The sequence below is a fragment of the Plecotus auritus genome, assembly GCF_963455305.1.
Source record: "Plecotus auritus genome assembly, chromosome: 3".
Lineage (NCBI taxonomy): Eukaryota > Metazoa > Chordata > Mammalia > Chiroptera > Vespertilionidae > Plecotus > Plecotus auritus.
In genome coordinates, this window is record NC_137772.1 from 204367971 (window position 1) to 204392681 (window position 24711).

Genomic DNA, 24711 nt, shown 5'->3' on the forward strand with positions numbered 1-24711 from the left:
GTTTATTTCGAAAGTAACAGATGTAAAAGTAAGCCAGCTGAGCAGTGAATGCTTAGAAAACAAGTTACAGAAGCAAAAGAAGGGCCCTTGGAGCTTAGGAAAGGGAAAGGCAAAGATAACTCACCTGAGTGGAAGAAGAGGGGGAAGGGAAAAGTATAGGAGTGCTCCTTGAAAGAGGCATATGTGTTTTACAAATAAGATCTCATTGAAAAATGCAATTTTGTATTTTGCCTTCAACACTATAGTAAATCTAGTTTTAAATGTAAATCTATAAAAATTAATTAATGACAATATCTAATAACCATGAATCAAGACATAAACTGTATAATTTTTCCAATGTAAAAGTGTTTTACTAAAGTTTTGTTATGAGAAGGGCAGGTTATCTGTATATTAAGTTCTAGGTTTCTGCTTTCTTTAAGTATCTTAAAAATGCCACTCCCCTATTGCCTTGCTTTGAATATTGCTTTTGAGACTTCTGACATAAGTCTAATTCATCTGTCCTTGTAAGTTATTTAATCTTTTTTGCCTGAGGGTCTTGAGGACTTTTTTTCTTTATATTTTAAATTTGATAGTTTTAGTAAAACACCTGTCAGAATTTATTGTTTGGGGGAAATTTTCCTAAATACACAGTGACCCATACAATGTATAAACATAGATCTTTTATTTCCAGGATTTGTCTTGAATTATAATTCTAAATTTTAATTTTTCCATTGTTTCTTTTCCTCCTTCTAGTAAAACTTTATAAATATGCTTCATCTCTACCTGCTTTCCAATTCAACCACTTTGCCTATGACCTGTTTTAATTCTTTCTTTCTCTCATTTTTATTCTCTTTTTTTCTATGCTACTTTTTAACTTTTTCTTTCAGTCTATTTTTTTCTTGAGCTCCTAATAATTTAGATTTTATTTCTCTTTTATCTTACAGCAGTTTTGTTGGAATTCATTTTTTCCAGTTCTTGATAATTGGTGGAAAAATGAGTTGACTCAAAAGTGTTGGATTAAATAGATTCAATATTTTTTTAAAAAACAAAACCACAATAAATGGTTATGGCACAAATTTTCCAATTTTATAAAAATAAAATGAGTGCTTAAAATCATTGAAAACCATATGATTTTTTTCCACAGGTGTATAACCTGCTTCCAAACATAGAACTCTATGGTTATTTCTATCATGGTCTCAACCTTGACGATGGCAAGCAAGACCCTTGCATTCCTCAGAAGGATATGTTCTACAATGGTTTGTATTACATACCTGTAAGCAACTATGGAGATGGAGACACCTATGATATTATCAGGGTAAGGACATTTAAATTTTTTTATTTATTCTATCTCAATTTTAATGCTCATACTGATATCTATGTTTTATTATTTATGTAATTTTTTCTTATTCTTTGAGATAGAGATCAGTAATCTGCTCAAAGAACACTCAAAAATTGTCTTACAAAAAAGAGACATTCATTTCTGTTGATTCTTTTGTTGAAAATAAATTAAGTGGCAGCTAAAATTATAAAACCTCATGTTGGAAGTAATGAGATAGTCTTCAATTTGTTGTGGTAAACCGTATGCAGAAATAGTCAAATAAAGAGTCTAGAATACTGTCTGGGCTACCAATTAGATATCCTGAGACCTCCATGAAAGAATCTTTATCATTGAAGTCACAGATATAAAGGAAAAAGGGCATAGAATTAGACGACTTTAGTTTAAGTCCCAGATCTCCAAATTACTAACTATACATTGTATATGTGTGTGTTTGAGTGTGTATATGTTTGGTATTAATTAGGATCATAGTAGTGCTGTTTGTATTTTTCCCTTAAAATTAAATGAAAAATTATGTTAAATACTTAGCAAAATCCTAGCACATAATGAGTGGTGGATAAATAAGACTGACTATCATTTTTCATTCAAATTAGATATTTTTCATACTTCAAATACAAGTGATTTAATTTCTAACCTCCCAGACCCTTGCTAGGAGAGGAAATCTGTATATTTAGCACTATAATGTAACTGATAGACCTGTATTAGGTCTTGTGTGAAGGAAATGCACAACTTTTCTTTTGTTATTTGTTTATTTGAAGGCCATGGGTCTGAAAGCCTTTACCAACCTCCATTATCGGAAGCCAGAAATATGTTCAGTAGAGTGGAGGCCATTCCCCAGGGGTTCATTGCTAATGGGACACATATATGAACCGATGTACAGTGCCCCACCTAAAATTGCATGTAAGTAATCTAGAATTCTGTGTTTGGGAGATGGTCAAAGGAGTATTTTGGATAAAACTATAAAAAATAGTATTTTACATGTGAATTACGCCGTTTTTTGCTACAATTAGACATCCTGCAAAATAGGCAAAATAATGCAGGATGGGAATGGTTTGGGCTAAAAGGAAGAACTGGCTTCAAACATGAGAGGAAGTTTATTTTTATTGGTAGAACATAATATCAGAAGCGTATAGGAGCAGGTAATGTGTGGTGATATGGAAGGACAGTCATTATAAGTGAGTGTGATACAGGAGAATGAGGGGTCCTTATGGGGCTTTATGTCCTTATATGTATAGACCATAATTCACAGAATTCAAGGCAGAGGATATTTTGATTCTCAGATAACCAAACAGATGGCATCAGAGCAGTGTGTTCAAAAACTAGTTCCATTTACCACTGGAAGAACTGGAAGCACAAAACTCAGTCATAGTCTTAGATCAGTGGTCGGCAAACTGCGGCGCGCGAGCCACATGCCGTTGTTTGACCCCTTGAGTGTGGCTCTTCCACAAAATAACACTTGCGGGCGTGCACATACAGTGCGATTGAAACTCTGTGGTCCATGCACAGAAGTCAGTTTTCGGCTCTCAAAAGAAATTTCAATCATTGTACTGTTGATATTTGGTTCTGTTGACTAATGAGTTTGCCAACCACTGGTCTTAGATGAATAAGGTAATTAGGTAGATCTTCCAATGCAGAAATTTCATCAGGGAAGCAAAATGAAACAAGGTCATCAGAATAGAACCTAAATCAAAGTTGTATTCCAGATCTGAAAACACTTAACATCTTTTAAATCCCTCTAGCCTACCATTGAGGATTAGTCCAGTAATTTAAGTGGGGTTGATCCTGAAGATGGATATCAGAAACACCACTTGAGAAAAATGAAAGTCCTGACAACGTTATACAAGGATAGACTCGCTGAGTTCAATAGGCCCTATAAAGTCCAGAAGTTGAAACCATTTTGAAGTCCTGGTCAAGAGGTTGAAACTGTCTACTTTTCGGCTACTAGATTAAACCATATTAACGGAGCTTTATCAGACACATCTAAACTTTTCAGTATCTTTGACTAAAATGGACTGAAACCCAAAGTCATTCATTTTCTTTAGCTGTTCATTTATTAGTTCACTCAACAAATATTTATTGGGGTCAGAAATTTAGTTACATACTGTAAAAGCAATGGTTTAATCTCTGCTTTCCTGGAACCTTTAGTCTAACAGGGAAGCCTTACAGTGAAACAGGTAATTCCAAAAACCTGGGAAGGGTACATTAAATGGAAATAAGGTCAATAGAAATTACCTAAATTTCTCAAGGACCTATTATGTCCTTCTGGAAAAAGTTACATTTATACTAAGGCCTGAAAGAAGTTGTATGAAAAATAAAGTAGGAAATTAAAAGCACTCCAACAATGGCAGAAGATGTGGTTCAAAGGCAAGAGTCAAGATAGCTAAAGCAAAGGGCATAGACAGATAGATCATGAAGATCTTGTAGGGCATTTAAAGAATTTGGAATTAGTTCTAATGCAGTAATACACTACTGACAAGTTTTAAGCAGACAATCTAATATGTGTTTTCAAAAGATCTCTGCTCTGTGGAAAAAGGGATTGGAACTTGTGTCTGTATGAAATGTTATAAAAGCTAGTAATAGAGTTGAGAGACAGTGGTGATTGGACTATTAATTTAAAAAGGCTATTTTCATTTGGTTGGTTATGATAAGAAATGCAGGATGTAGGGGGCGAGGGCCAAAGACAATTCTTAAATTTCTGATTTGGGTAAGTGGGTAGATTTATTTTGGTACCAGTCATGGAGATGGGAAATACTGGAGAAAAGCAGGGGAGATATAATGAGATTACTTTTTGGACAGTTTAATTTGAAATGCCTGTAAAGCATCCAAAAGAAATGTGCACAAGGGTGTTGCATACACAACATGGAGCTCAGAAGAGAGGTCCAGGTGGGAGACAGAGTAGGATACCTCAGCATAAGTATTGTAACGAAGCTGTGTGTGAGAATATCTATGCGGACACAGTGCACAGTAACGAAACTATGTGTGAGAATATCTATGCAGACACAGTGCACAGTAACGAAGCTGTGTGTGAGAACATCTATGCGGACACAGTGCACAGTAACGAAGCTGTGTGTGAGAATATCTATGCGGACACAGTGCACAGTAACGAAGCTATGTGTGAGAATATCTATGCGGACACAGTGCACAGTAACGAAGCTATGTGTGAGAATATCTATGCGGACACAGGGCACAGTAACGAAGCTGTGTGTGAGAATATCTATGCGGACACAGTGCACAGTAACAAAGCTATGTGTGAGAACATCTATGCGGACACAGTGCACAGTAGGAAAAAGAAGACCTGAAACAGAGCTCTTAGGAAGAAATCAAGGACAAGAAGATTACATCCTCAAACAAAAATGGCAAAAGAGATGAGAAGTCAACTAGAAGGAGCTGGTATTATGGAAGTTAACTAGTGACTCTTGAAAAGGACATGGTGATCAAGAATGTCAAATAACCTAGAGACCAAGCAAGTACAGAGTTAATAATATTAATGTCATTAGAAGCTTTAGTGAAAGTCATGTTAGCCTAGCAGAATTGGCAGCTACCAGACTGCTTTCTGGCCAACACGAGGGTGTCAGATGAGAAACTGGATTCAGTGACTAGACATAACTTTTTCTAAACTTAGCTGTGGAGGAACAATGTAGGCTGACTATTTGTTGTTAATAATGGGAGAGATATGAGCATCAAAATGCTGATACCTAGATGAGATATATGTTTATTGACAACTAGAGGCCCGGTGCATGAAAATTCATGCACTGGAGGGGGGATCCCTCAGCCCGGCCTGCCCTCTCTCATAGTTCGGGAGCCCTCAGGGGTGGGAGGCGACCTGGTGATCAGGGGAAGGCGACGCCCCCATCACACCTCTGCTGCTGCCACTGGCAGCAGTGCAAGTCTCAGCCAGTCCTGGTTACTTGAGCCTCAGACAGCCCTGGGCGGCTGGGCAGCCACCATCCGAGGCTTGCCTGCGCCTCAGGCCGGCCCTGGGTGGCTGGGGGGCTGAGGGGACTGGGGGACTCTGGAGGCAGACACACAGAGCAGTCAGACCCGCCTAGGGGTGCACCCGGCCGTGCCGTGCACCTGCCACCCTGGTGGGGCTGAGGGGACTGGGCGCCGCCATCTTGTGACTGTGGGCACCGCCATCTTTGAGGGTGTGACAGTCAATTAGCATATTCCCTCCTTATTGGCTGTGGGCACTGTCATCTCTGAGAGGGTGTGATGGTCAATTAGCATATTCCCTCTTTATTAGATAGGATGAACCTCAGGAGCAAATTCTTACACTGCTTCACACTGAGCATATATAGTTAAAGTTGTAGCTTATAGGTGTGTGTCATTGAAACACGTATTTTCATTCTTCCAAAATAAAGCATTTCTCTTTTCTTTTACCTGGTGAAGTCGCGAATGAGGACTTAGGCCTTGTAGAATGGGCGATAACAGAAACAGTAAGAACGAACTTTCCAGAGACATGGATATGGGACCTCGTCAGTGTCGAGTGAGCTTTCAACAATTCTCTTTCTGATGTGTCTTTCTTTCTATTTTCTTTTTGTTATTATTTATTAAACATTATTTCTGGGTATATAAAGCAGTACCACATCTGTAAAATTATGTAATACCATTCATTTGTATGAACTGACTAAATTTTTTTTTCTTTGGCATTTTTCTCATTTATTACTTTCATTCATATAGATGTAACATGCCTCAATTTAATAAAGAAAAAAGAATAATTCCTTGTTTAAAGGAATGTGACTTCTTAAGGTTAAAGTTCATAGAAATACAGCTCTCAAGGCTTATTTAAACACCATAACTCATTTGTAACTCTTTGTTAATGCTTACTTAATTATTTATTTATTTATTTATTTATTTATTTATTTATTTATTTGCTTATTTGCTTATTTATTTATTTATTTATTTTTGCTTGCTCTGGACTGATTTTTTAGGTCCCAGTTTAGACAAAAATTTCATTTTGCTAATAATCTGTCCTTGTAGTTCCTCAGGTTCAGCAAATGTTTCATTCCTCATCCCTGATACTATAACTCGATGGGAGGCAAATGGTTTCTGTGTGAATGGTGATTCAGGGTTTGGCATTTCATCAACAATTGCTCTGGAAGCCTCCCAACCTTTCTTTGTTGAAATGACTCTACCCTTCTCAGTCATTCGAAATGAAGAATCTGATGTGATTGTCAATGTCTTCAGCTACTTGAATACATGTGCTGAGGTAAGTTTGTTCCCTTTGCTCTGGAGACCAAATCTAACAAGGGCAAAAAAGGTACTTAATATTTTCTTGGAATATGGCCACATTCTTTTCATTCTCCAATGCAAAATGGTACTATAAGGTAATAAGACTTGTTTCCATAGTCCTCAGACGAAAACAACTGCTTTCATTCACAGCAATGATTTAAATACTGCTTTGAGAATGTCAATTCATAATGATATGTGTCCTGGCTTATTTATCTTTGTATAAGAAGAGTCATTTGGTATGTTTTATCTCTGATAACTTAAAATAGGTAAAGCAGAATTTTCTCAAATTGGGAAGAGGAATAATAATAGCAAAGCATTTCAGCATGCCACCCTCAATGCCATGACTTTTTTTTTTTTAGATTTCTGTTCAACTGGAAGAATCTGAGAATTTTGAGGCAAATATCAGCACCCCTGAAAACAATGGCAGTGAGGTTATTCAAGCTGGAGAAAGAAAAACATATGTCTGGACTCTTATACCTAAGAAGTTGGGTAAGCAGCTATGTACCTATGCCAATCTCTGGTGGAAAACCAGCCCATTTTTATTGACACTATTTTTCTTAAATTGTCTATAAAAATGATTTTCTCCATCACATTTTTAATCCTACTTTTTTAAAATTCTCAATTAAAAAGTCTTATTTTTATTAGCTAATTTCTGGTTGCTAATGTTTGAGTAAAGGAAAACCACCCTTCCTTTGTATAAAAGCATAATGTGATCAAAATACAATAGAAATGCTAATTTCCATGACCTATAAAATCTATATATGTTATCCCAAATGAAGGCCATATTTTTATTAATGCTGACCAATTCCTTCACTTCTCACTTATTCCTTCCTCACCTATCAACATGAACCCATGTCATTTATACAAAAATTGCTCCTCAATTACAATTGTCAGGATTTGCAAATTTATTAAATACCAGAGGCCCGCTGCATGAAATTCATGCAAGAGTAGGCCTTCCTTCCCCCAGCTGCCAGCACCGGCTTTCCTCTGGCACCTGGGACCCGGGCTTCTGTTACAGCCCGGCTTCACACGGAAGGTCGTCTGGAAGGACATCCAGTCTAATTAGCCTATTATGCTTTTATTATTATGGATATCATGAGACACCAAAAACCCTGAATACTTAGATGGAGATCAAACACTGAAAAGCATTGTCTCGGTGTATATATTACCTGCAACATAGAAATATAAATTTGCAAGTACCTTCTTGAAAATATAAGGGAAGGGAAAAGTTAAAAGGATTCTAATAAACAAAGAATGGTAGATGTGGTAGATGCATGATTGTCATTATCACTAATTTAAAAAATTAAGTGTCATCAAAATTTTCTTTATTTCATGTCCCATATTTATTGTATTATTTCTCTGAGTTTTTAAAATTTATTAAGGTGGCCCTAACCGGTTTGGCTCAGTGGATAGAGCGTCAGCCTGCAGACTGAAAGGTCCCAGGTTCGATTCCGGTCAAGGGCATGTACCTTGGTTGCGGGCACATCCCCAGTAGGAGGTGTGCAGGAGGCAGCTGATCAATGTTTCTCTCTCATCGATGTTTCTAACTATCTGTCCCTCTCCCTTCCTCTCTGTAAAAAATCAATAAAATATATATTAAAAAAAAATTTATTAAGGTGCCCGGCTGGTGTGGCTCAGTGGTTGAGTGTTGACCTATAAACCAGGAGGTCATGTTTTGATTCCCGGTCAGGGCACATGCCTGGGTTGCAGCTCAATTTGAACTGCAACCCAGGCATGTGCCCTGACCGAGAATCAAATGCAGGAGGCAGCCAATCAATGATTCTCTCTTATCGTTGATATTTCTATCTTTCCCTCTCCCTTCCTCTCTGAAATCAATAAAAATATATTTTAAAAGGTTAAAAATTGTATCATTTGTTAAAGTGACATTGGTTAGAAATATTATATAGGTTTCAGGTGTACAATTCTATAATACATCGTCTGTATACTGTATTGTGTGCTCACCACCACAAGTCAAATCTCCTTCCAGTACTTTTATGAGATCGTTTTAGTTCACCTGTGATATTTATCTGCCTAAAACTACTTTCCCTTTTAGACTTTGTTTCTCAATTTTTCTAACTACACAAAGTCTTCAAAAATTTTACCCTGACAATTGAGTTAGAATACTGTACTAACTTGTATGGTTTTATGGCATTAAATGGGGGAAACAGTTCTAAGAGGGAAGTATCAAAGGCTTTCTTAAAAAGAAACAAAATACAACAATAAACAAGAACAGTATGTTGATTATACCAGGGGTGGGCAAACTTTTTGACTCGAGGGCAACAATGGGTTCTTAAACTGGACCGGAGGGCTGGAACAAAAGCATGGATGGAGTGTTTGTGTGAACTAATATAAATTCAAAGTAAACATCATTACATAAAAGGGTACGGTCTTTTTTTTTTAATTATTTCAATAGTTTTATTGATTTCAAACATTTTAACAAGAAGAATGTAAACACTAATTATTATAATTTGAAACTTCAAAAAATGGAGGAATCATAGCACAATAACATACCTTATATTGAAGATGGCAAAGGCAAAATAAAATTGCCTAACAAAGGAAAGGTACAAAGCCTTTCAAATTAAACTTAAATATAATAAAATAATTTAAAACTAAAACAAATAGAAAAGAACAAAATGTGTAAACAGTAAATTAAACATTTTCTTTAGTGCAACTTCCAAATTATGCCCAGGACGTAGATGTAGATGGCAATGTAGACTGGGTTGAAAGGTTTTTGGTCTTTAAAACATCAACTTCAGTGGGAACAGTGTTGTTGGTCTCCTTTTTAGCTAATGCTCTGATACTGTGCTCTCCAGGGGCGTGTCTCCCTACATTACCACGATCACGTGTCTACGCATTCCCAGGGTGATGTCGGGGGACGCGTCCGTGGGCATTACAAGGAGCCTCTGGAAGACTGAGAGGTTGTTCCTTCTACTGAATGGGCGGATATAATTCCGCCCACTCAGAAGAAGGAGCTGCGGCCGTGTTTCCCGACGTTGCCATGTTAACACTGCTGCTGGTGAAGGAGCGGAGGGGAGAGCAAGAGAACCCTCCGCTCTTTCGGCTCCGCGGGGCCAGATAGAACAGCCGAATGGGTCGGATCCGGCCCGCGGGCTGTAGTTTGCCCACGGCTGGGTTATACATATTGGTGTATAGGCAAATAGGTAATATTAAATCAAAAGAATTCTATTTCTCAATCCTCTGATTTTTTACAATTAAGGAAACTGGAGATTATGTGACCTTGATATTACAGGGGGTTAAAAGAATATAGGTTGATTGCTAGCACTTGATTTAAATCCAATGCCCTTTCCACAATGTCATATTTTCCTGTTTTTGTTTATTTGATCTCAGGATAAGTTAGGAACCCTGGTTATCTGATGTTATGTCCCTATATTGTCATCTATAACATAAACAATATCAAGGAATCTTCTCATGGGCTTTGCAGAACTATTATTTTTCCTTAAAATTTATCAAGTTCTAATTAATTAAATGAATTGCCTATTTAATATAAGGAATCTTGAAACAGGTAAAACAGAATATACCAGATTATTTTCTGTCAGGAGAAAGGAGAATGTATTTTAGTCTAAGCTTAAATGTGATAGAATTCAGTTCCTCCAATTTGAAATTGTAGTTCACAAACTCTCTATCATTTCCCATCATAGAAGGGTCCAATGGTCAATCTAATGTATGTTTGGGAATGTTTTCCAGGTAAAGTGAATATCACGGTAGTTGCTGAGTCCAGACAAAGTAGTGCTTGCCCAAATGGAGATGAGCAGCAAAATCTAAACTGGGAAGATACTGTGGTCAAAAGTTTGTTGGTAGAGGTATGTACATGCAAAACTATCAAGCTCTTCCAGGTGAGAAATAGTATCTAATAGGTTAAATATTAAAAGACATTCCCTTTGAAGAGACTTCATTGACCATAGTTACTTTTGACATAGGCCATGTCATCTGACCCAGAATAGTAAAACATCACTTAAAACAAGCTTGATGATTTTTTATGTGCTCCTAACTCACGATGTTTCCTGTACACTTATTTTTATTCCCTTCCCCTTTTCAATTGACTCCAATCCAAGGCAAATCTACTTGCTTTACAATCCTATGTAGTTTCCATCATCCTCACCCGCAAAAAACTTTGTCTATTGGAGATGCTGAACAGTATCAGCATCTGTCATGTTCCAAAATGACAACAAAGTTATCTTTATCCAAAATATGGGAGTACAGGGCCTAAAATGGATGTTGGTAATGTACAGTGACTTCCAGATATAAACAGAAGGGGACAGTGAATGGGTCTACTCCCAAGGGCAAACACGTCCAGCCATGCCTATGTAAGTTGATGCTCGATTACTTTTCCTTCATGGAAAGATCATCCAGACTCATTACTTTGTGCTTGTTTTTGTTTACTCTTTGACAGCCCGAAGGTATTGAAAAAGAAATGACTCAAAGTTTCTTTATCCGTACAACAGGTAAGAGGATCTTTTAGGTGGTAGACTTAGTCCTAATGAAAATTTATCAACACTTGTCATGTTGAGTACCCCAGAGATTTCATTCCAATTACCTAATGGGGGACTATTTTTTTCACTTCCTAACTTTATGGTATAATTTTTGCCATTAAAAAACTATAGTATTTAGGGTGTTTTATTTTAGTTTAGTTTAGTTTTAGTTCACCCAACTCATTGGTCTGCCTCCAACTATTTTTCCTCTTTTATATATTTTCTGCTCCTCTTGTCATATGATTGTGACAAATTGTTGGACAGTAGTAAATCAAGATTATGCCCAAATTACACATAATGTAACCTTTGCTTTTGTACTCTTGGGATGAAACAATCACTGCCCCTCAATTGCTTGTTTAATGGCCTCACAGTACTGTTTTATCTGATTGATAATGGTATGATTTTAATGACTAATAGGCATCTCTTTACCTATTGTGTGTGCTATTTTATATGTCATAGTCAGCAGTTTTTGACATTTTTTTATACTTAAGTTGTATAGGCACTAAACTAATGGAGACTAATGGCCATTATCTAACATACAAATGCATATACCATTTTCTGAATGTATTGTTACTCTAAACTAGATCAAAACCTCAATTTATGTCTTCTAACAAGCAACTTGTAAATTTTTTAAAAGGAATATATTTTATAATATGTTTGTCCCCCAAGACTTTTTCTATTGTTTATGAAAGGAAGCCATCACATTGTTTATTTTATTGATATTTTCTTTCCAGGCACTAATGTCTCCATGCCAGTAGTTTTGGATTTGCCAGATAATGTGGTAGAAGGATCAGCCAGGGCCTTTATCACTGTTGTGGGTAAGTTGGTTAAATTTTGTGTTTCACAACGATTTGAAAAGTCTTGATTGAGGTGGTCTTTTAAAATTACTTAAAATAACAGGATGGAGATATTTTTCTTATGCTATCCATTGGAGAAGAATTATTGTTGAGGATTATCCTCTAAACTTGTTTTTATATGAGGATCTGAAGGAATTATATCATCATTTTCAAATCTGTGTCCCTAGGAAACATTTGTTCTGGTGGATGGTAATTGGTGTTTAGAAAACAAAGAGTTGTATTATATTAATATGAAATATTAAATTCCCCTTTGGAGAATCAGAATATCTTTGCTTGTTTTAAATGCTGGAAATATCCCCAGTAATAGGAGAAATCTGTTTTACAAAAGTAAAACTTGTTTATCTATCATTAACATTAACATTTTGGGGGAAAGGAATGGATTACAGTTTATAGTTCATAGGGTCAATTTCTCAAAAAACAAAGTAGCAAGCAAATACAATTTTTTAACTTTCTCTTCTCTGGTAGTGAGATTTTTCAGAAACAATTTTCATACCAGAAACCCCATTAATTTTACCCTTCATATCTGTCTCCTTTTCAAAATTACTTCATGAAAATTTTCCTTGTTCCCACCTTTTAGACTCAATTTTTAAATATTTTCTACTTTCACTATGCCTCTTTAATCTGTACTTATTAATGCTCAGATGCCAACTTTAAGTGATACTAACTTTCTGCTTTTCCTATTTTTAGGGGATGTTCTAGGACTTGCGATGCAGAATCTTGAGGATCTTCTGCAAATGCCCAGTGGGGGTGGAGAGCAGAATATTGCCCTGCTAGCGTCTGATACTTATGTCCTTGACTACCTGCAATCTACACAACAATTGACAGAGGAAGTTAAATCTAAGGCTTTCTCTTTCTTATCTAACGGTGAGAAGGTTCAAGTAATTTCTGCCCATAATAGATGTAATCAGTTGTTCCTGATACCAAGATGTCAAAAAGCTGTTATTATGAGGTAGTCCCATGGGGGGAAAGTGGATCTGAACTGAGGTATATTCTGAGTTTGAACTATATTTCCATTTGTTTGTTTTGTTTTGGGTATATTTGAGATTTTTTAGACTTTAATACCTGTGTGGTCATTTAGTTTTACGATTTAAATCTGCAGCATTTCAAAGTATGAGTTCAGGTTTTTTTAGTGCTTAATATTTTGCCAAGCTATTTTGTGTGTCACTGTTGCTGCTGTTATGGTAGCTAGAAATGGTTCATTTATCAAGTTCTATATGTCTCTTTCAATTGTGTTTCATTGCAATGAAGTAATTGAATGTATGTGCAGAAAAAATACATAAACCTTGTAAAAATGTGGTGTCAAGGAAAGGTCAGAGGTATTATTTATTTGGGTTTTCTTTTCAGAAAGATAACACAAACAAAATAACCTTAATGAAATTTTGTAAATGCCTATTATTGAGCTAGGCTCAGTCACATGTAATATCTCTTTTTTGATGATTTTATTATTTTACTGTTATAACTATACTAGAGGCCCAGTGCACGAAATTCGTGCATGGAGGTTGGGGGGAAGGGTCCCTCAGCCCGGCCTGCACCCTCCTGCAATCCCACAGGGATTGGGCCTAAACCAGCAGTCAGACATCCTTCTTGCAATCCGGGACTGCTGGCTCCTAACAACTCGCCTGCCTGCCTACTTGATCGCCCCTAACCACTCTGCCTGCCTGGCTGATCACCCCTAATAGCCTCTGCCTGCCTGCCTGATTGCCCCTAACCACTTGCCTGCCTGCCTAATCACCCCTAACTGCTCACCTGCCTGCCTAATCACCCCTAACCACCTCTGCCTGCCTGCCTGATCGCCCCTAACTGCTTGCCTGCTTGCCTGTTCACTCCTAACTGCCTCTGCCTTGGCCCCCGCTGCTGCGGCTTCATCCAGAAATACGTCCGAAAGGTTGTTTGGCTGTCTGGTCTAATTAGCATATTACACTTTTATTATTATAGACTGTCACATAGCATCATTAAACCCTGACAAGGTAGAAGTTATTTTTTCTCAATATAGATAGAGAACCTGAGTTTCAGAAGTTAAATTGAAATGATCATCTAGTAATTTATGTCTATCTAACACCAAAACACAAGGCTCATTTACTACATCATTCTTTTTCTTCTAACTTTCTTATATTAAAAAACAATTTCCTGCAATGTTGTATTTTAGGCTATCAACAGCAGCTGTCTTTCAAGAACATTGATGGCTCATATAGCATGTTTTGGCAGAGGAATCAGAAAGGAAGCATATGGTGAGACATGAAAAATTTATTTTAAATAATGTAGAAATGATCTGAGGAGGGCTTATGAGAGAATGAGAGCAGTTGAGGTCAGTGGAAATATAAAAGCAAAGTGGGTTTCAAAGTGAATTTACAGAGGTGAATCAGATAATACTAAAATAGTTGGTTTATTCCAGTTCTAATGCAGTATACCTAGAGTCTCATGGCAAATTTAATGAGAGCCCCTCTACTTCCATAGCTTGTTAACTCCATGGAAAATGCCACAACTTAGTCTGCATTTCTCAGAATCCCGTGTTTATTCAGGAGGGTAAAACTAGATGTCCCCGAAGCATCTAGTTACACCCACTGTCTCACCACATAAGGATAATCTAATGAACTATATATCTAGAACTCTGTGTATAAACACGTTGGAAATTACCTACTCTTATTTTCACATATTGCTATTCAAAACATTTTATTGCCCCAAAGGAAAGAGCCACTATCCATACTCATTAGTCAACATTAGCCAAATTGGATGCACCCATTACCCAAAGGGGACAATGCTGATGAATCTGTGGAGTAGCTAACATTATTCCTTTCTTAGTCTAACTTTTGTCTAACTGGCATTATGCATTACAGGCTCAGTGCCCTTACCTTTAAGACATTTGAGAGAATGAAGAAATATGTTTTCATTGATGAACAAGTTCAACAACAGACCTTCATCTGGCTTTCGAGCAAACAGGAAAGCAATGGTGGCTTTAAAAGTGATGGCAAGATTTTCCACAATGCCTGGGAGGTGAGAGATTTACAGTAGTATGTTTTCCTTGCTCCTTTGTTTTGTCTACCTTCCCTGCCTCTGGCCTAACTAACCTGGAACATGAATATTTTTTCTTGTGAATATTACCTTTTCTGAGTCTGCTGAAGTCATAGGCCTGTGGTGTATTAGTCAGCAGCATCACTGCTAGATATAGCTCCTCATGAATCTATTATTTGCCTTACTGTCTTTAGCCCTTCCATAGAACCAATCTATTTTAAGATATAAACTAGAAAGAGAAGGATGGGGAGAGAAAAAGAACTTAGAGAGGAAACCTTCATAAGTTTGGAGCCAGAAGATATATTAAAGGAGGGGGCCTGGAGTAAGTAATTCATTCCTATTCATGGGTGACAAAAAAATTTAGGCGGAGTATCTAGTAAATTACATGGTTTCAATGAAGCACTCTTCCAATACTTTCTCAGGTCAAAGCATGAAGGCCTAGCTTGCCCTAAGTCAAAACACAGATGAGATGATGTATGTCTTTGACAATAATCACTCCTTCCCTTTTCTGTCCATCTTTAGGTAAATCACTAGCATTCTCCCTCCTGTTTTCCCTTGTAGACTACTGCCCACCTCCATCCCACCCTCTGTGTCCTTGATTCACCTAATATTTGTATTTCCCTCTGTAAATCCCTGATCATGATCTTTATCATACCCTGATAGCCTCTGGGATGTCCTGGGCTTTTCTTTTGTGTCTTCTTCATAATCACCACTTCTATTTTTGGATTTTTGGAATGTAAAGCTAATCCACTTCAAAATATAGGTGAATAGCAGCTCTGAATGGTATTTCATTTTAATGTGAATTGTTTTCACATTGCTTTACGATTATGTAGTATGGAAAAATGTCTTCGAATTATTTCAAACTTACTCCTCACAGTAGGAGGCCCCTGATAGAGAATAGCACTTGTTCCTATGTGGAAAATCAGAATTTTTCATGTTCTCTTCTAAAACATCCCCACATTTCTTCTTAATGGCTTCATTACAGGTCACTCCATCAGTTTGTCTGATCTTACCCAATCCTTTTTCCATAACTCTGTGTGTGTGTGCATTTTGAATTGGGTCAGAGAAAGAAGCAAGGAGAAAAATAAAAACCTGCACTGCAGAGGAATGGTGATACAACCTGCTACAGCTTAAGTGTGTGCTTTGGGTCCCCACATCTTATTTTAGTGCCAGACATCTTCAGTTATTTACACCTTAATAACTGAGCTCCTCAGAAGTGTCTTTTTTATTTATGTAGAAGAGAGAAGTCACCTTTTTGCTTAAATAAATAAAACAAGAATTTAATATTAGATCAGTGGACCCCAAATGCCTTATGAATGTTATTTGCATCAGTATCACTAGAACACCCATTAAAATTCATTTCCCTATTCTGTATTCCTGACTTTTTGAATCAGAATCTCTTGTGTGAATACTGGTTTATTTCATAAGTTCCCCAGGGTAATTTTATGCACAGTTTGCAAACTACATAACTTATAAATGTTTTTCTAATTTTATGCCGCAAAAATCCATGAGACCTGATCATTGTTACCACCTAGGATACTTTTCCAGGGATGTTTAGGAAGCTTCACAGCAACTTTCTGTTGTATCCCATGAGAAATTGTTTGCTTTTTCAAATTAATACCAAATAAAGTAAAATACAGCTCTTCATATAAATTGCTTGTAATTCATGCTTAATACCCGGCCACAAAAATACAATTATATATGTCATTAAGTATACTTGAGATTAATTGTATGTTTTATTTCATTATTACATTGGATCTTAATGAATTTTTATTCAAATAGCATAGTTATTAACAACTTAATTTAAAAATTACACATTTTCAGGTTTATGAATAATGGTAATTGTTTTCAGTGCTTCTTTTATACCTTGTCTCACTTCAGAAGGATAGCTATTCTTTTGTGCTCTACCATCCTGTATGACTCATTGTTCCTTTGTGTTTAGGAAGAAGAAGAAGAGGTGGAGGAGGAGGACATTTTACTCACTGCATATATTGTTGGAACATTCCTTGAAGCTGGGCTCAATTTTACTGTAAGGATTCCCATCATCTTTTCGTTTCAGTCAGCTGAATGCATATTGAATAGACTGTGAAATAAGAGTGATTTGAAATTCTTACACCAGATGAAACATCAAAAGAACATTTCATTTATTACCTCTCTTTGAGTTGATGTTACTCAAGCTATTTTTCATTCATAGAAATCTTTGATGAACACTCTTGAGATTTTCCCTAGGGAGAATATACACTAGTATATGTACACACACAGGAGGTTTTCATTCTGTTTTCAGTATTTACAGATCTTCTGAAGTTCAGCCATGAATTTTAGATTAAGAACCCATGCACTAAGTATAACCATAACCTAGGTTCTGTTTCTCTAACCATTTCAATGTGTAAACATTTCAACGTAAGTGTTGTTCATCTTGGCTGCCTCCCAATCCAAAGGTTAAGTTATCTGATTGCACACTCTGTTCCTGAAAAAAGATACTAGGAACTTTCAGGATCATTGTCTATCTCAAAAACCATCTTTAGAAATATAAGCTTCTATTTTAGGTATTCGAATAACACATCTTAAGTCTAAAAGTAAATGTGTATTCTTAGCCACATGTAATAAATTTATATTATTAACTAAAATATGACTGATCAGATATAGAAACCAGCATTTTAAGATTATTTAAATTTTATTTCTCACACACTAGTAATCCATCTAAAATTAATTTTATTGATACTTATAATGAAAAATACATATGCATACATATGAACAGGTTTGTATATAAAATACATTTTAAGGATACATAATCTAAGGTGTAAAGTGTGATTAGTTTTTTCAGCAAGATTATGAAGTGTTGGTGTGTAATTTTAAAATACGTTGTTTTTCTACATGACCAGTTTCCTGCTCTGCGACATGGGCTCTTTTTCCTGGAGGAGGCATTGGCAAATGGTGTCACCAATGGCTGTAACCATGCAATGCTAGCTTATGTTTTTGCATTAGCTGGGAAAGAGGAGCAGGTGGAATCTTTACTCCGGATCCTGGATCAGTCTGCTACCAAAGAAAGTAATTATTTACTTTTGCTAATAGAGAGGACCTTGGGAATAAAGTGATGAAACATCCTTAGCATTCATATAGGAACACTTTTTTTTCTGTTTTCTTTTTTTTTCTTTACTGATTAAGGTATTACATATGTGTCCTTATCCCCCCTTTGCCCCCACTCATGCCCTCATCCCACTGGTGTCTGTGTCCAATTGTTAGGCTTATATGCATATATACAAGGCGTTTGGTTGATCTCTTCCCTTTACCCCCACCCTCCCCTACCTTCCCTCTGAGGTTTGATGGTCTGACCGATGCTTCTCTGTCTCTGGATCTGTTTTTGTTCATCAGTTTATGTTGTTCATTATATTTCATAAATGAGTGAGATCATGTGATATTTATCTTTCTCTGATAGCGTGTTTTGCTTAGCATAATGCTCTCCAGTTCCATCCATGCTGTTGCAAACCATAAGAATTCCTTCTTTTTTACCACAGCATAGTATTCCATGGTGTAGTTGTACTACAGTTTTTTAATCCACTCATCTGTTTCCAAATCTTAGCTATGGTGAATTGTGCTGCTATGAACATAGGGGTGCATATATCCTTTCTGACTGGTGTTTCTAGTTTCTTGGGATGTACTAGTAGTCCTAGAAGTGGGATCACTGGGTCAAATGGGAGCTCCATTTTTAGTTTTTTGAGGAAACTTTATACTGTTCACAGTGGTTGCACCAGTCTGCATTCCCACCAGCAGTGCACGAGGGTTCCTTTTTCTTCACATCCTCGCCAGCACTTGTCATTTGTTGATTTGTTGATGACAGCCATTCTGACAGGTGTGAGAGGGTACCGCATTGTCATTTTGATTTGCATCTCTCAGATGGTTAGTGACTTTGAGCATAGGAACACTCTCTTGATTCATATATTTCTATTTCCCTTATGGAATTTCCAAATGGCCCTTTGTCTTTAAAGAACACTTTATATTTTCTGCTAGTTTCTTCTTAAATGAGTGAAATAAAGGAAATCAAGCGTAGTGACCATACCATAGAAATAAAAATTGCTTGTAAAACTTAATCACATACCACTTTTGACCTTAGGAAGTTGCTATATTCATTTCATAAGGCTGCCATATAAAAATTCCATAAACTAAATGGTTTAAATAACAGAAGTTTATTTTTTCACTAGAGGCCTGGTGCACGAAATTCGTGTACGGGTAGGGTCCCTAGGCCTGGCCGGCAATCAGGGCCAATCGGGGCCTTCCTTTCCCCGGCTGCCAGCTGCTGGCCGGGGCCTTCCTTCATTCCACACCGCCCCCTTGTGGTAAGCACATGTCATAGCAAGCGGTCGAACTCCTAATCGGTTAAACTCCTGGGGGACAATTTGCAAATTAGCTTTTTTATTATATAGGATGGTTCTAGATGATAGAATTCCAAGATCAAGGTGTCAACAGGTTTGGTTTCTTCTGAAGCCATATTCTTGGTTTGTAGATAATCATCTTCTTTCTCCATGTTCACACTGTGGGGGTTTTTCTGTGTGCATTATCCCTGGTGTCCCTTTCATGTATCCAAATTTCCTCTTCTAAGGACACTAAGTAGATTGGATTAGGGCACACCCTAATGGCCTTGTTTTAACTTAATTACCTCTTTGAAGGCCCTGTCTCCAAATAGAGTCACGTTCTGAAGTTCTGGCATTTAGGACTTGAACATGTGAATTTTGAGGGATAAAATTCAGTCCAGAACAGAGACCAAGAATGGAATTTGCATCATTCTTATGTGCAATCAGTTCTCTTTTTAGGGACTGTGTTAAAATTCTTTCTTTTTCTCAGATAATGTAATATACTGGGAAAAAGCTAAGAAATCCAAGACGGAAGCACCCAAATCCTTTATTCCTCCGGCACCTTCTGCCGACACTGAGAAGACTTGCTATGTGCTGTTGGCCATCATTTCCCAAAAAGTTCCTGACCTCACCTATGCTAGTCAGATTGTGCAGTGGGTTGCTCAACAAATGAATTCCCAAGGAGGCTTCTCTTCCACCCAGGTAATTGATGTTAGTCTGGTATTAATAACAATATTTGACAGCAAAGATAGTCATAGAAAATACCTGCAAAGATAAAGGATATTTGCTGTTATAAATCCTATTATAGTCAGTTAACAATGATTTATCACTTCTTGTGTATCAGGGACTCTACTAGAAATTATTTATGTACATATTAATAAAATGAGGTTCCTTTTCAAGGAATTTTGCCTGATCTAAATCTCCATTTACACAGTAAAAATAAAATGTAACTCTAGAAGAGATTGTTGTCACAAACACCAGAGTCTTGATGATAAGTTAGATAGCTGATGATATTATGGTTAAAGTACATATCAACCAAGAATAAGTATTTTTCTTTATTTCTGTTGTCTGCACTTTGGGAAAAACAGATGAAATGAGTGAATAACAGAAAAAATAGTTATGAAAAATAATTACATACTAGTATGTCTTTCCTTTACAGGAAAAAATAATTTTAAATGCAAAGAAATGCAGGTTTATTCCCACAGGGAAAATCTTCACTTCCTTCTTTACTTTACTTTTTTTCAGTCTTAGCTTCTGACTAAAACCATGTTTGTGAATCTCCTAACAGCTATCTCCAAATACAGTCATGTTCTGAGGTTCAGACTTCTCTCTATGAAGATAGTTGGGTATAAGAATTGTCCAAGGCAGCTTAATTACATAACATCTTGATTTTTCAGAAAGTGTTTGGCACTACTTACAAAAGCAGAGATTGTACTTTATATAATCCTTTAGAAAAATAAAATCTGATTAAGATTTTAGAAGAAAATCAATTTAAATGGTAGCAACTAGCACAGGCAAATATCCTGTCCTTTAGGATATTGCTTCTTATTGTTCTATTAGAGGCCCAGTGCACGGAATCATGCATGGGTAGGGTCCCTAGGCCTGGCCAGCGATCAGGGCCAATTGGGGCCTTCCGGCTGCCGGCCGGGGCCTTCCTTTGTTTTGCACAACCCCCTGGTGGTCAGCACACGTCATAGTGAGCGATCAGTCTCCCGTTCAAACTCCTGTGGGGACAATTTGCATATTGGGCTTTTATATAGAGAGATTGACCTGTCTTGGGAATGTTTCCATGGACTGATTTAAATGTCACTGTCAAATGATAACTAAAACTGCAGCATAATGGAGCTGGTAATATTGCTTGTACTCTTCCATACAGGACACTGCTGTCTGTCTTCTTGCCGTAACCCGTTACATGAAGCTAACGTTCTCTAATGGTCAAAATGCTGTCACTGTTAGCAACGAAGAATCCAGTGAGACTTTCCAGGTTAACGATGACAACCGCTTACTAGTCCAACGTTCAGAACTAACAAAAGCATATGGACAATACACAGTAGATGTAGAAGGAGAAGGCTTTGCATTTTTTCAGGTAATGGAAGTCTACCTGAAAGGGAGATGAATGTTGCCAGTAAAAAGATCAGGCTACCAGTTCAGTTATATATGAAGTGCTATTTTACCATTTTACATAATTCCATCATTATTTCTACTCATTCTCTCATTGATATGCTCTACTCAATATCTGAAAATGCAGGTTATTTTATGAAGAGGTATTTAATCTTAAGGATAACTGGGTAACTGGGAAGTTTCTTGAGGAATGTCACCGTTAAAAATTATTCTGTTATTTTTATTAAATTATGTTGTTAAAGCTTCTTGTGTATTCTGCAAACTAAACAATTACATTTAGCCGTATTTGCTGATAAGTAGAGACATAAAATAAAGTACATTAATCATGGAAATAAGAGAAACAATAAGTCCTTCAGGTTTTACTACAGAAAAAGTAGATGGATTTTTTTTTTTAATGATTTGTTACCTTTCCTAGACTACCCTTAGGTATTATGTGCTACCGTCTAAGAAGGAATCTGGATTTTTCCTTTCCTTGGAAATGGCAAAGAAAAACTGTTCAGATGGATTCCAGAGTAATTTTGAGCTGACAGTAACCATCCAGTAAGTGTCCATTTTAATATCAACTCCCAGGTTAGAGAGAGGGTAATAGATATATAAATAATTATTTTAGACAGGAGCAACATAACAAAATATGAACAATAGTAACCAATGATGATTTTACTTGTTGGTGCATAATTTCTATAGCATAGTTACTTTATGGCTTTTTGTCTAGACACCACAATTTAGTACATCTTAAACTAAATCAGAGCTAGAATTATGCAAATATAACTTCTATTATGTGCAACTGAAATTTGCAAGCTTCTGACACACCAATACTACAACAATGCTTCCTTTTTTTTTTTTTTTTTTGTATGAAAATGCTGTCAGTTTTGGACAATAGAGATACTATTTTCCACCTAAAAACAAGCACAGGGAGGCCTAGACGACAAAACCTACAAATGCTATTTTGTAACTGTACAGAGTAAAATTTCAGATTTTTATTTTTCAGAGTAGGAAAGCAAAATAAGTATCTTAAAATATAAAATGTAGACACCAAAGAGTTTTAACAGTTAATATGTGAAGAAACACTGAAAAAAATTAGTTTGGAGGATTTTCTTAGGATTTCCAAATGATAATATCATGAACACCAGAGCTAAAATAAGAACTAAATACATTGTAGAACTCTTAACTTCATTAACACAATCCTTTCCAGTGTTAAGGACATAGCCTAGATCTGTTAGGGACATGTCTATGATTCTACCAATACCTCACTTTTTAAACAAAGATTTTCTTTAAGTTTTGGCAAATCTAAGGCTACTATCAGTATATGTAATATCAATTTACAAGCTTTGTTTATAAGTTATGTCTTTGAGACTTCAGGTAATCTTAAAAGCAGGGTTTAGGTAGATTCTAGTTTCAAATAATTCATTATTTACTCCAACTTATGTTGCTTTGTCTCGTCTCATCCATTATCATTCTAGTTATGCCTATTCTAAGATGTTTAGGAGTGACTTTCTTGCCCAGACAGTGTTGCTCAGTGGTTGAGCACTGACCCATGAACCAATAGGGGCACATGCCCAGGTTGTGAACTAGATCCCCAGTAGGGGCATGCAGGAGGCAGCCGATTGATGTTTCTCTCATCGATATTTCTATCTCTCTATCCCTTTCCCTTCCTCTCTCTCTAAAATCAGTAAAGACATATTTTTAAAAATTAAATCAATAAATAAAAAGAATGACTTTCATCAGGTGTTTTTTCTTCAGCTGTACCTTTCCTCCAGACCTATGGCTAATTAGTATGTTTGTACCCACAACCCTTACCACAAAATAAGTCACTTTTCTGAACTGATGTCTACACTGTGCTTTGTTTTAAATTTCAGATACATTGGAATGCGCAGCATCTCCAAAATGGTCCTTGTTGATGTAAAAATGCTCTCAGGATTTACTCCAGTCATGTCATCCACGGAGGAGGTAAATAACAGAAGTCCAATCTTTCAGCACAGGAAAAGCAATAGTGTGTAGAAGAAATAACTGGTTAGCAAAACTAAGCTATGGAATTCTTCATTTAAACAAATTTATTCATAGTTCACGTTTTCATTTTTGCTATAACAGTGGAGGGGTGGTGTTGTTAACTTAGAGCAATTAGCAGACATTATTTTTCATAGCTTATAATCCATTTCTTACTTTAATTCTACTATGCTTATGTAAACATAATGGCACAAGGGAACATTCCATAATACAGATTCCTGACAATTAGTTAAATAAAAATTATGAAGTATTCAATACCAGAATAATACTTTTTAATATTTATTCCCCATCCTTCCCTGACAATTTCTTCAAAGCTTGAAAACAATGGCCAAGTGCTGAAGACTAAAGTCAAGAATGACCATGTTCTTTTCTACTTGGAAAATGTAAGTTGAGCAATAATTTTTCCCAGGGTTTGTTCTTTTCTTTTTCTTCTGAGGGTAATTGGATGAGTCTATTTCTTGTAGATACACATGACAGGGTTTCTCAAAAAAATATGGGACATTAAAAATTATCAGTGGTCTTCTATCCCAGTGGTCACCTTACCCCTGTTAACTCTAATGTTATTTCATGTGTCTTGACTGCCTGACTAGGTAATTCTCAAGTTTAGAAGCAACATTTCCCTGTTTTTCACTCCTCATGGCATCTAAAATAGTCTGGTTACAGAGTAGATGTATAATTCTTTTATAGTTTTGACTTGAACTCCAGTGAAGGTGACATGCGTTCTAGAATCATTCTATGTGTATATCATTGCCATTCACATGAATCCCTGCATTACTGCTTTCAACTAAATTTCTTGCACCTCCATATAATCAATGGAACTTAAATTTATATACAATTTAATGTTACCTAATTATTTAAGATTAAGTCATTACATAAAATTATGTAAGATATTAGTACCCTGGATTTATTTCATTGGGTAGATCATGAACTTTTGGAGATATTTTCTCAGTGATTTTGTTTCCAGATATACTCTGATGTATTTGTAATTTGTGTCTTTATAGGTTTCTGGTACAGCAAAGAGTTTCACTTACTCTGTTGAGCAAAGCAACCTCGTGTCCAACATTCAGCCAGCCCCAGTGATGGTCTACGATTATTATGAAAAAGGTAGGCAAGCAACAACCACGCCCTGAAGCTATTGAACATAATATCTAAATCTAACAAAACCTGAGCTACCAAATTTTCCAGAATCACCTTCAGTCTACAAAGACTGTACAATAAATGGTTTTATACTGATTTTTCTTTTTTACTTCCTGATATATCTACTGAGTGGGCCAGTTTCCAATTACCAGAGTTTTTCAAACCGAGAATCCTTTAGATACAATGTGCAAGAGCAT

The 24711-nt window shown here is 36.4% G+C and overlaps 1 protein-coding gene across 1 annotated transcript in view; it reads left to right on the forward strand.

Moving 5' to 3' along the window:
* Positions 1–24711, forward strand: part of LOC308244314 (uncharacterized protein) — a gene marked incomplete at its 5' end in the record, with an annotated part of 97145 nt that overhangs the window by 17873 nt on the left and 54561 nt on the right. The window contains 19 exons of the mRNA XM_080660250.1: positions 1124–1294; positions 2074–2215; positions 5696–5801; positions 6296–6524; positions 6907–7036; positions 10253–10368; positions 10959–11010; positions 11772–11855; positions 12582–12758; positions 14041–14122; positions 14729–14885; positions 16846–16932; positions 17786–17951; positions 19743–19954; positions 21129–21338; positions 21789–21913; positions 23230–23320; positions 23692–23760; positions 24379–24481. Of these exons, the coding sequence (XP_080516376.1) occupies positions 1124–1294; positions 2074–2215; positions 5696–5801; positions 6296–6524; positions 6907–7036; positions 10253–10368; positions 10959–11010; positions 11772–11855; positions 12582–12758; positions 14041–14122; positions 14729–14885; positions 16846–16932; positions 17786–17951; positions 19743–19954; positions 21129–21338; positions 21789–21913; positions 23230–23320; positions 23692–23760; positions 24379–24481 (2509 nt within the window). The remainder of the gene's footprint in view (positions 1–1123; positions 1295–2073; positions 2216–5695; positions 5802–6295; positions 6525–6906; positions 7037–10252; positions 10369–10958; positions 11011–11771; positions 11856–12581; positions 12759–14040; positions 14123–14728; positions 14886–16845; positions 16933–17785; positions 17952–19742; positions 19955–21128; positions 21339–21788; positions 21914–23229; positions 23321–23691; positions 23761–24378; positions 24482–24711) is intronic.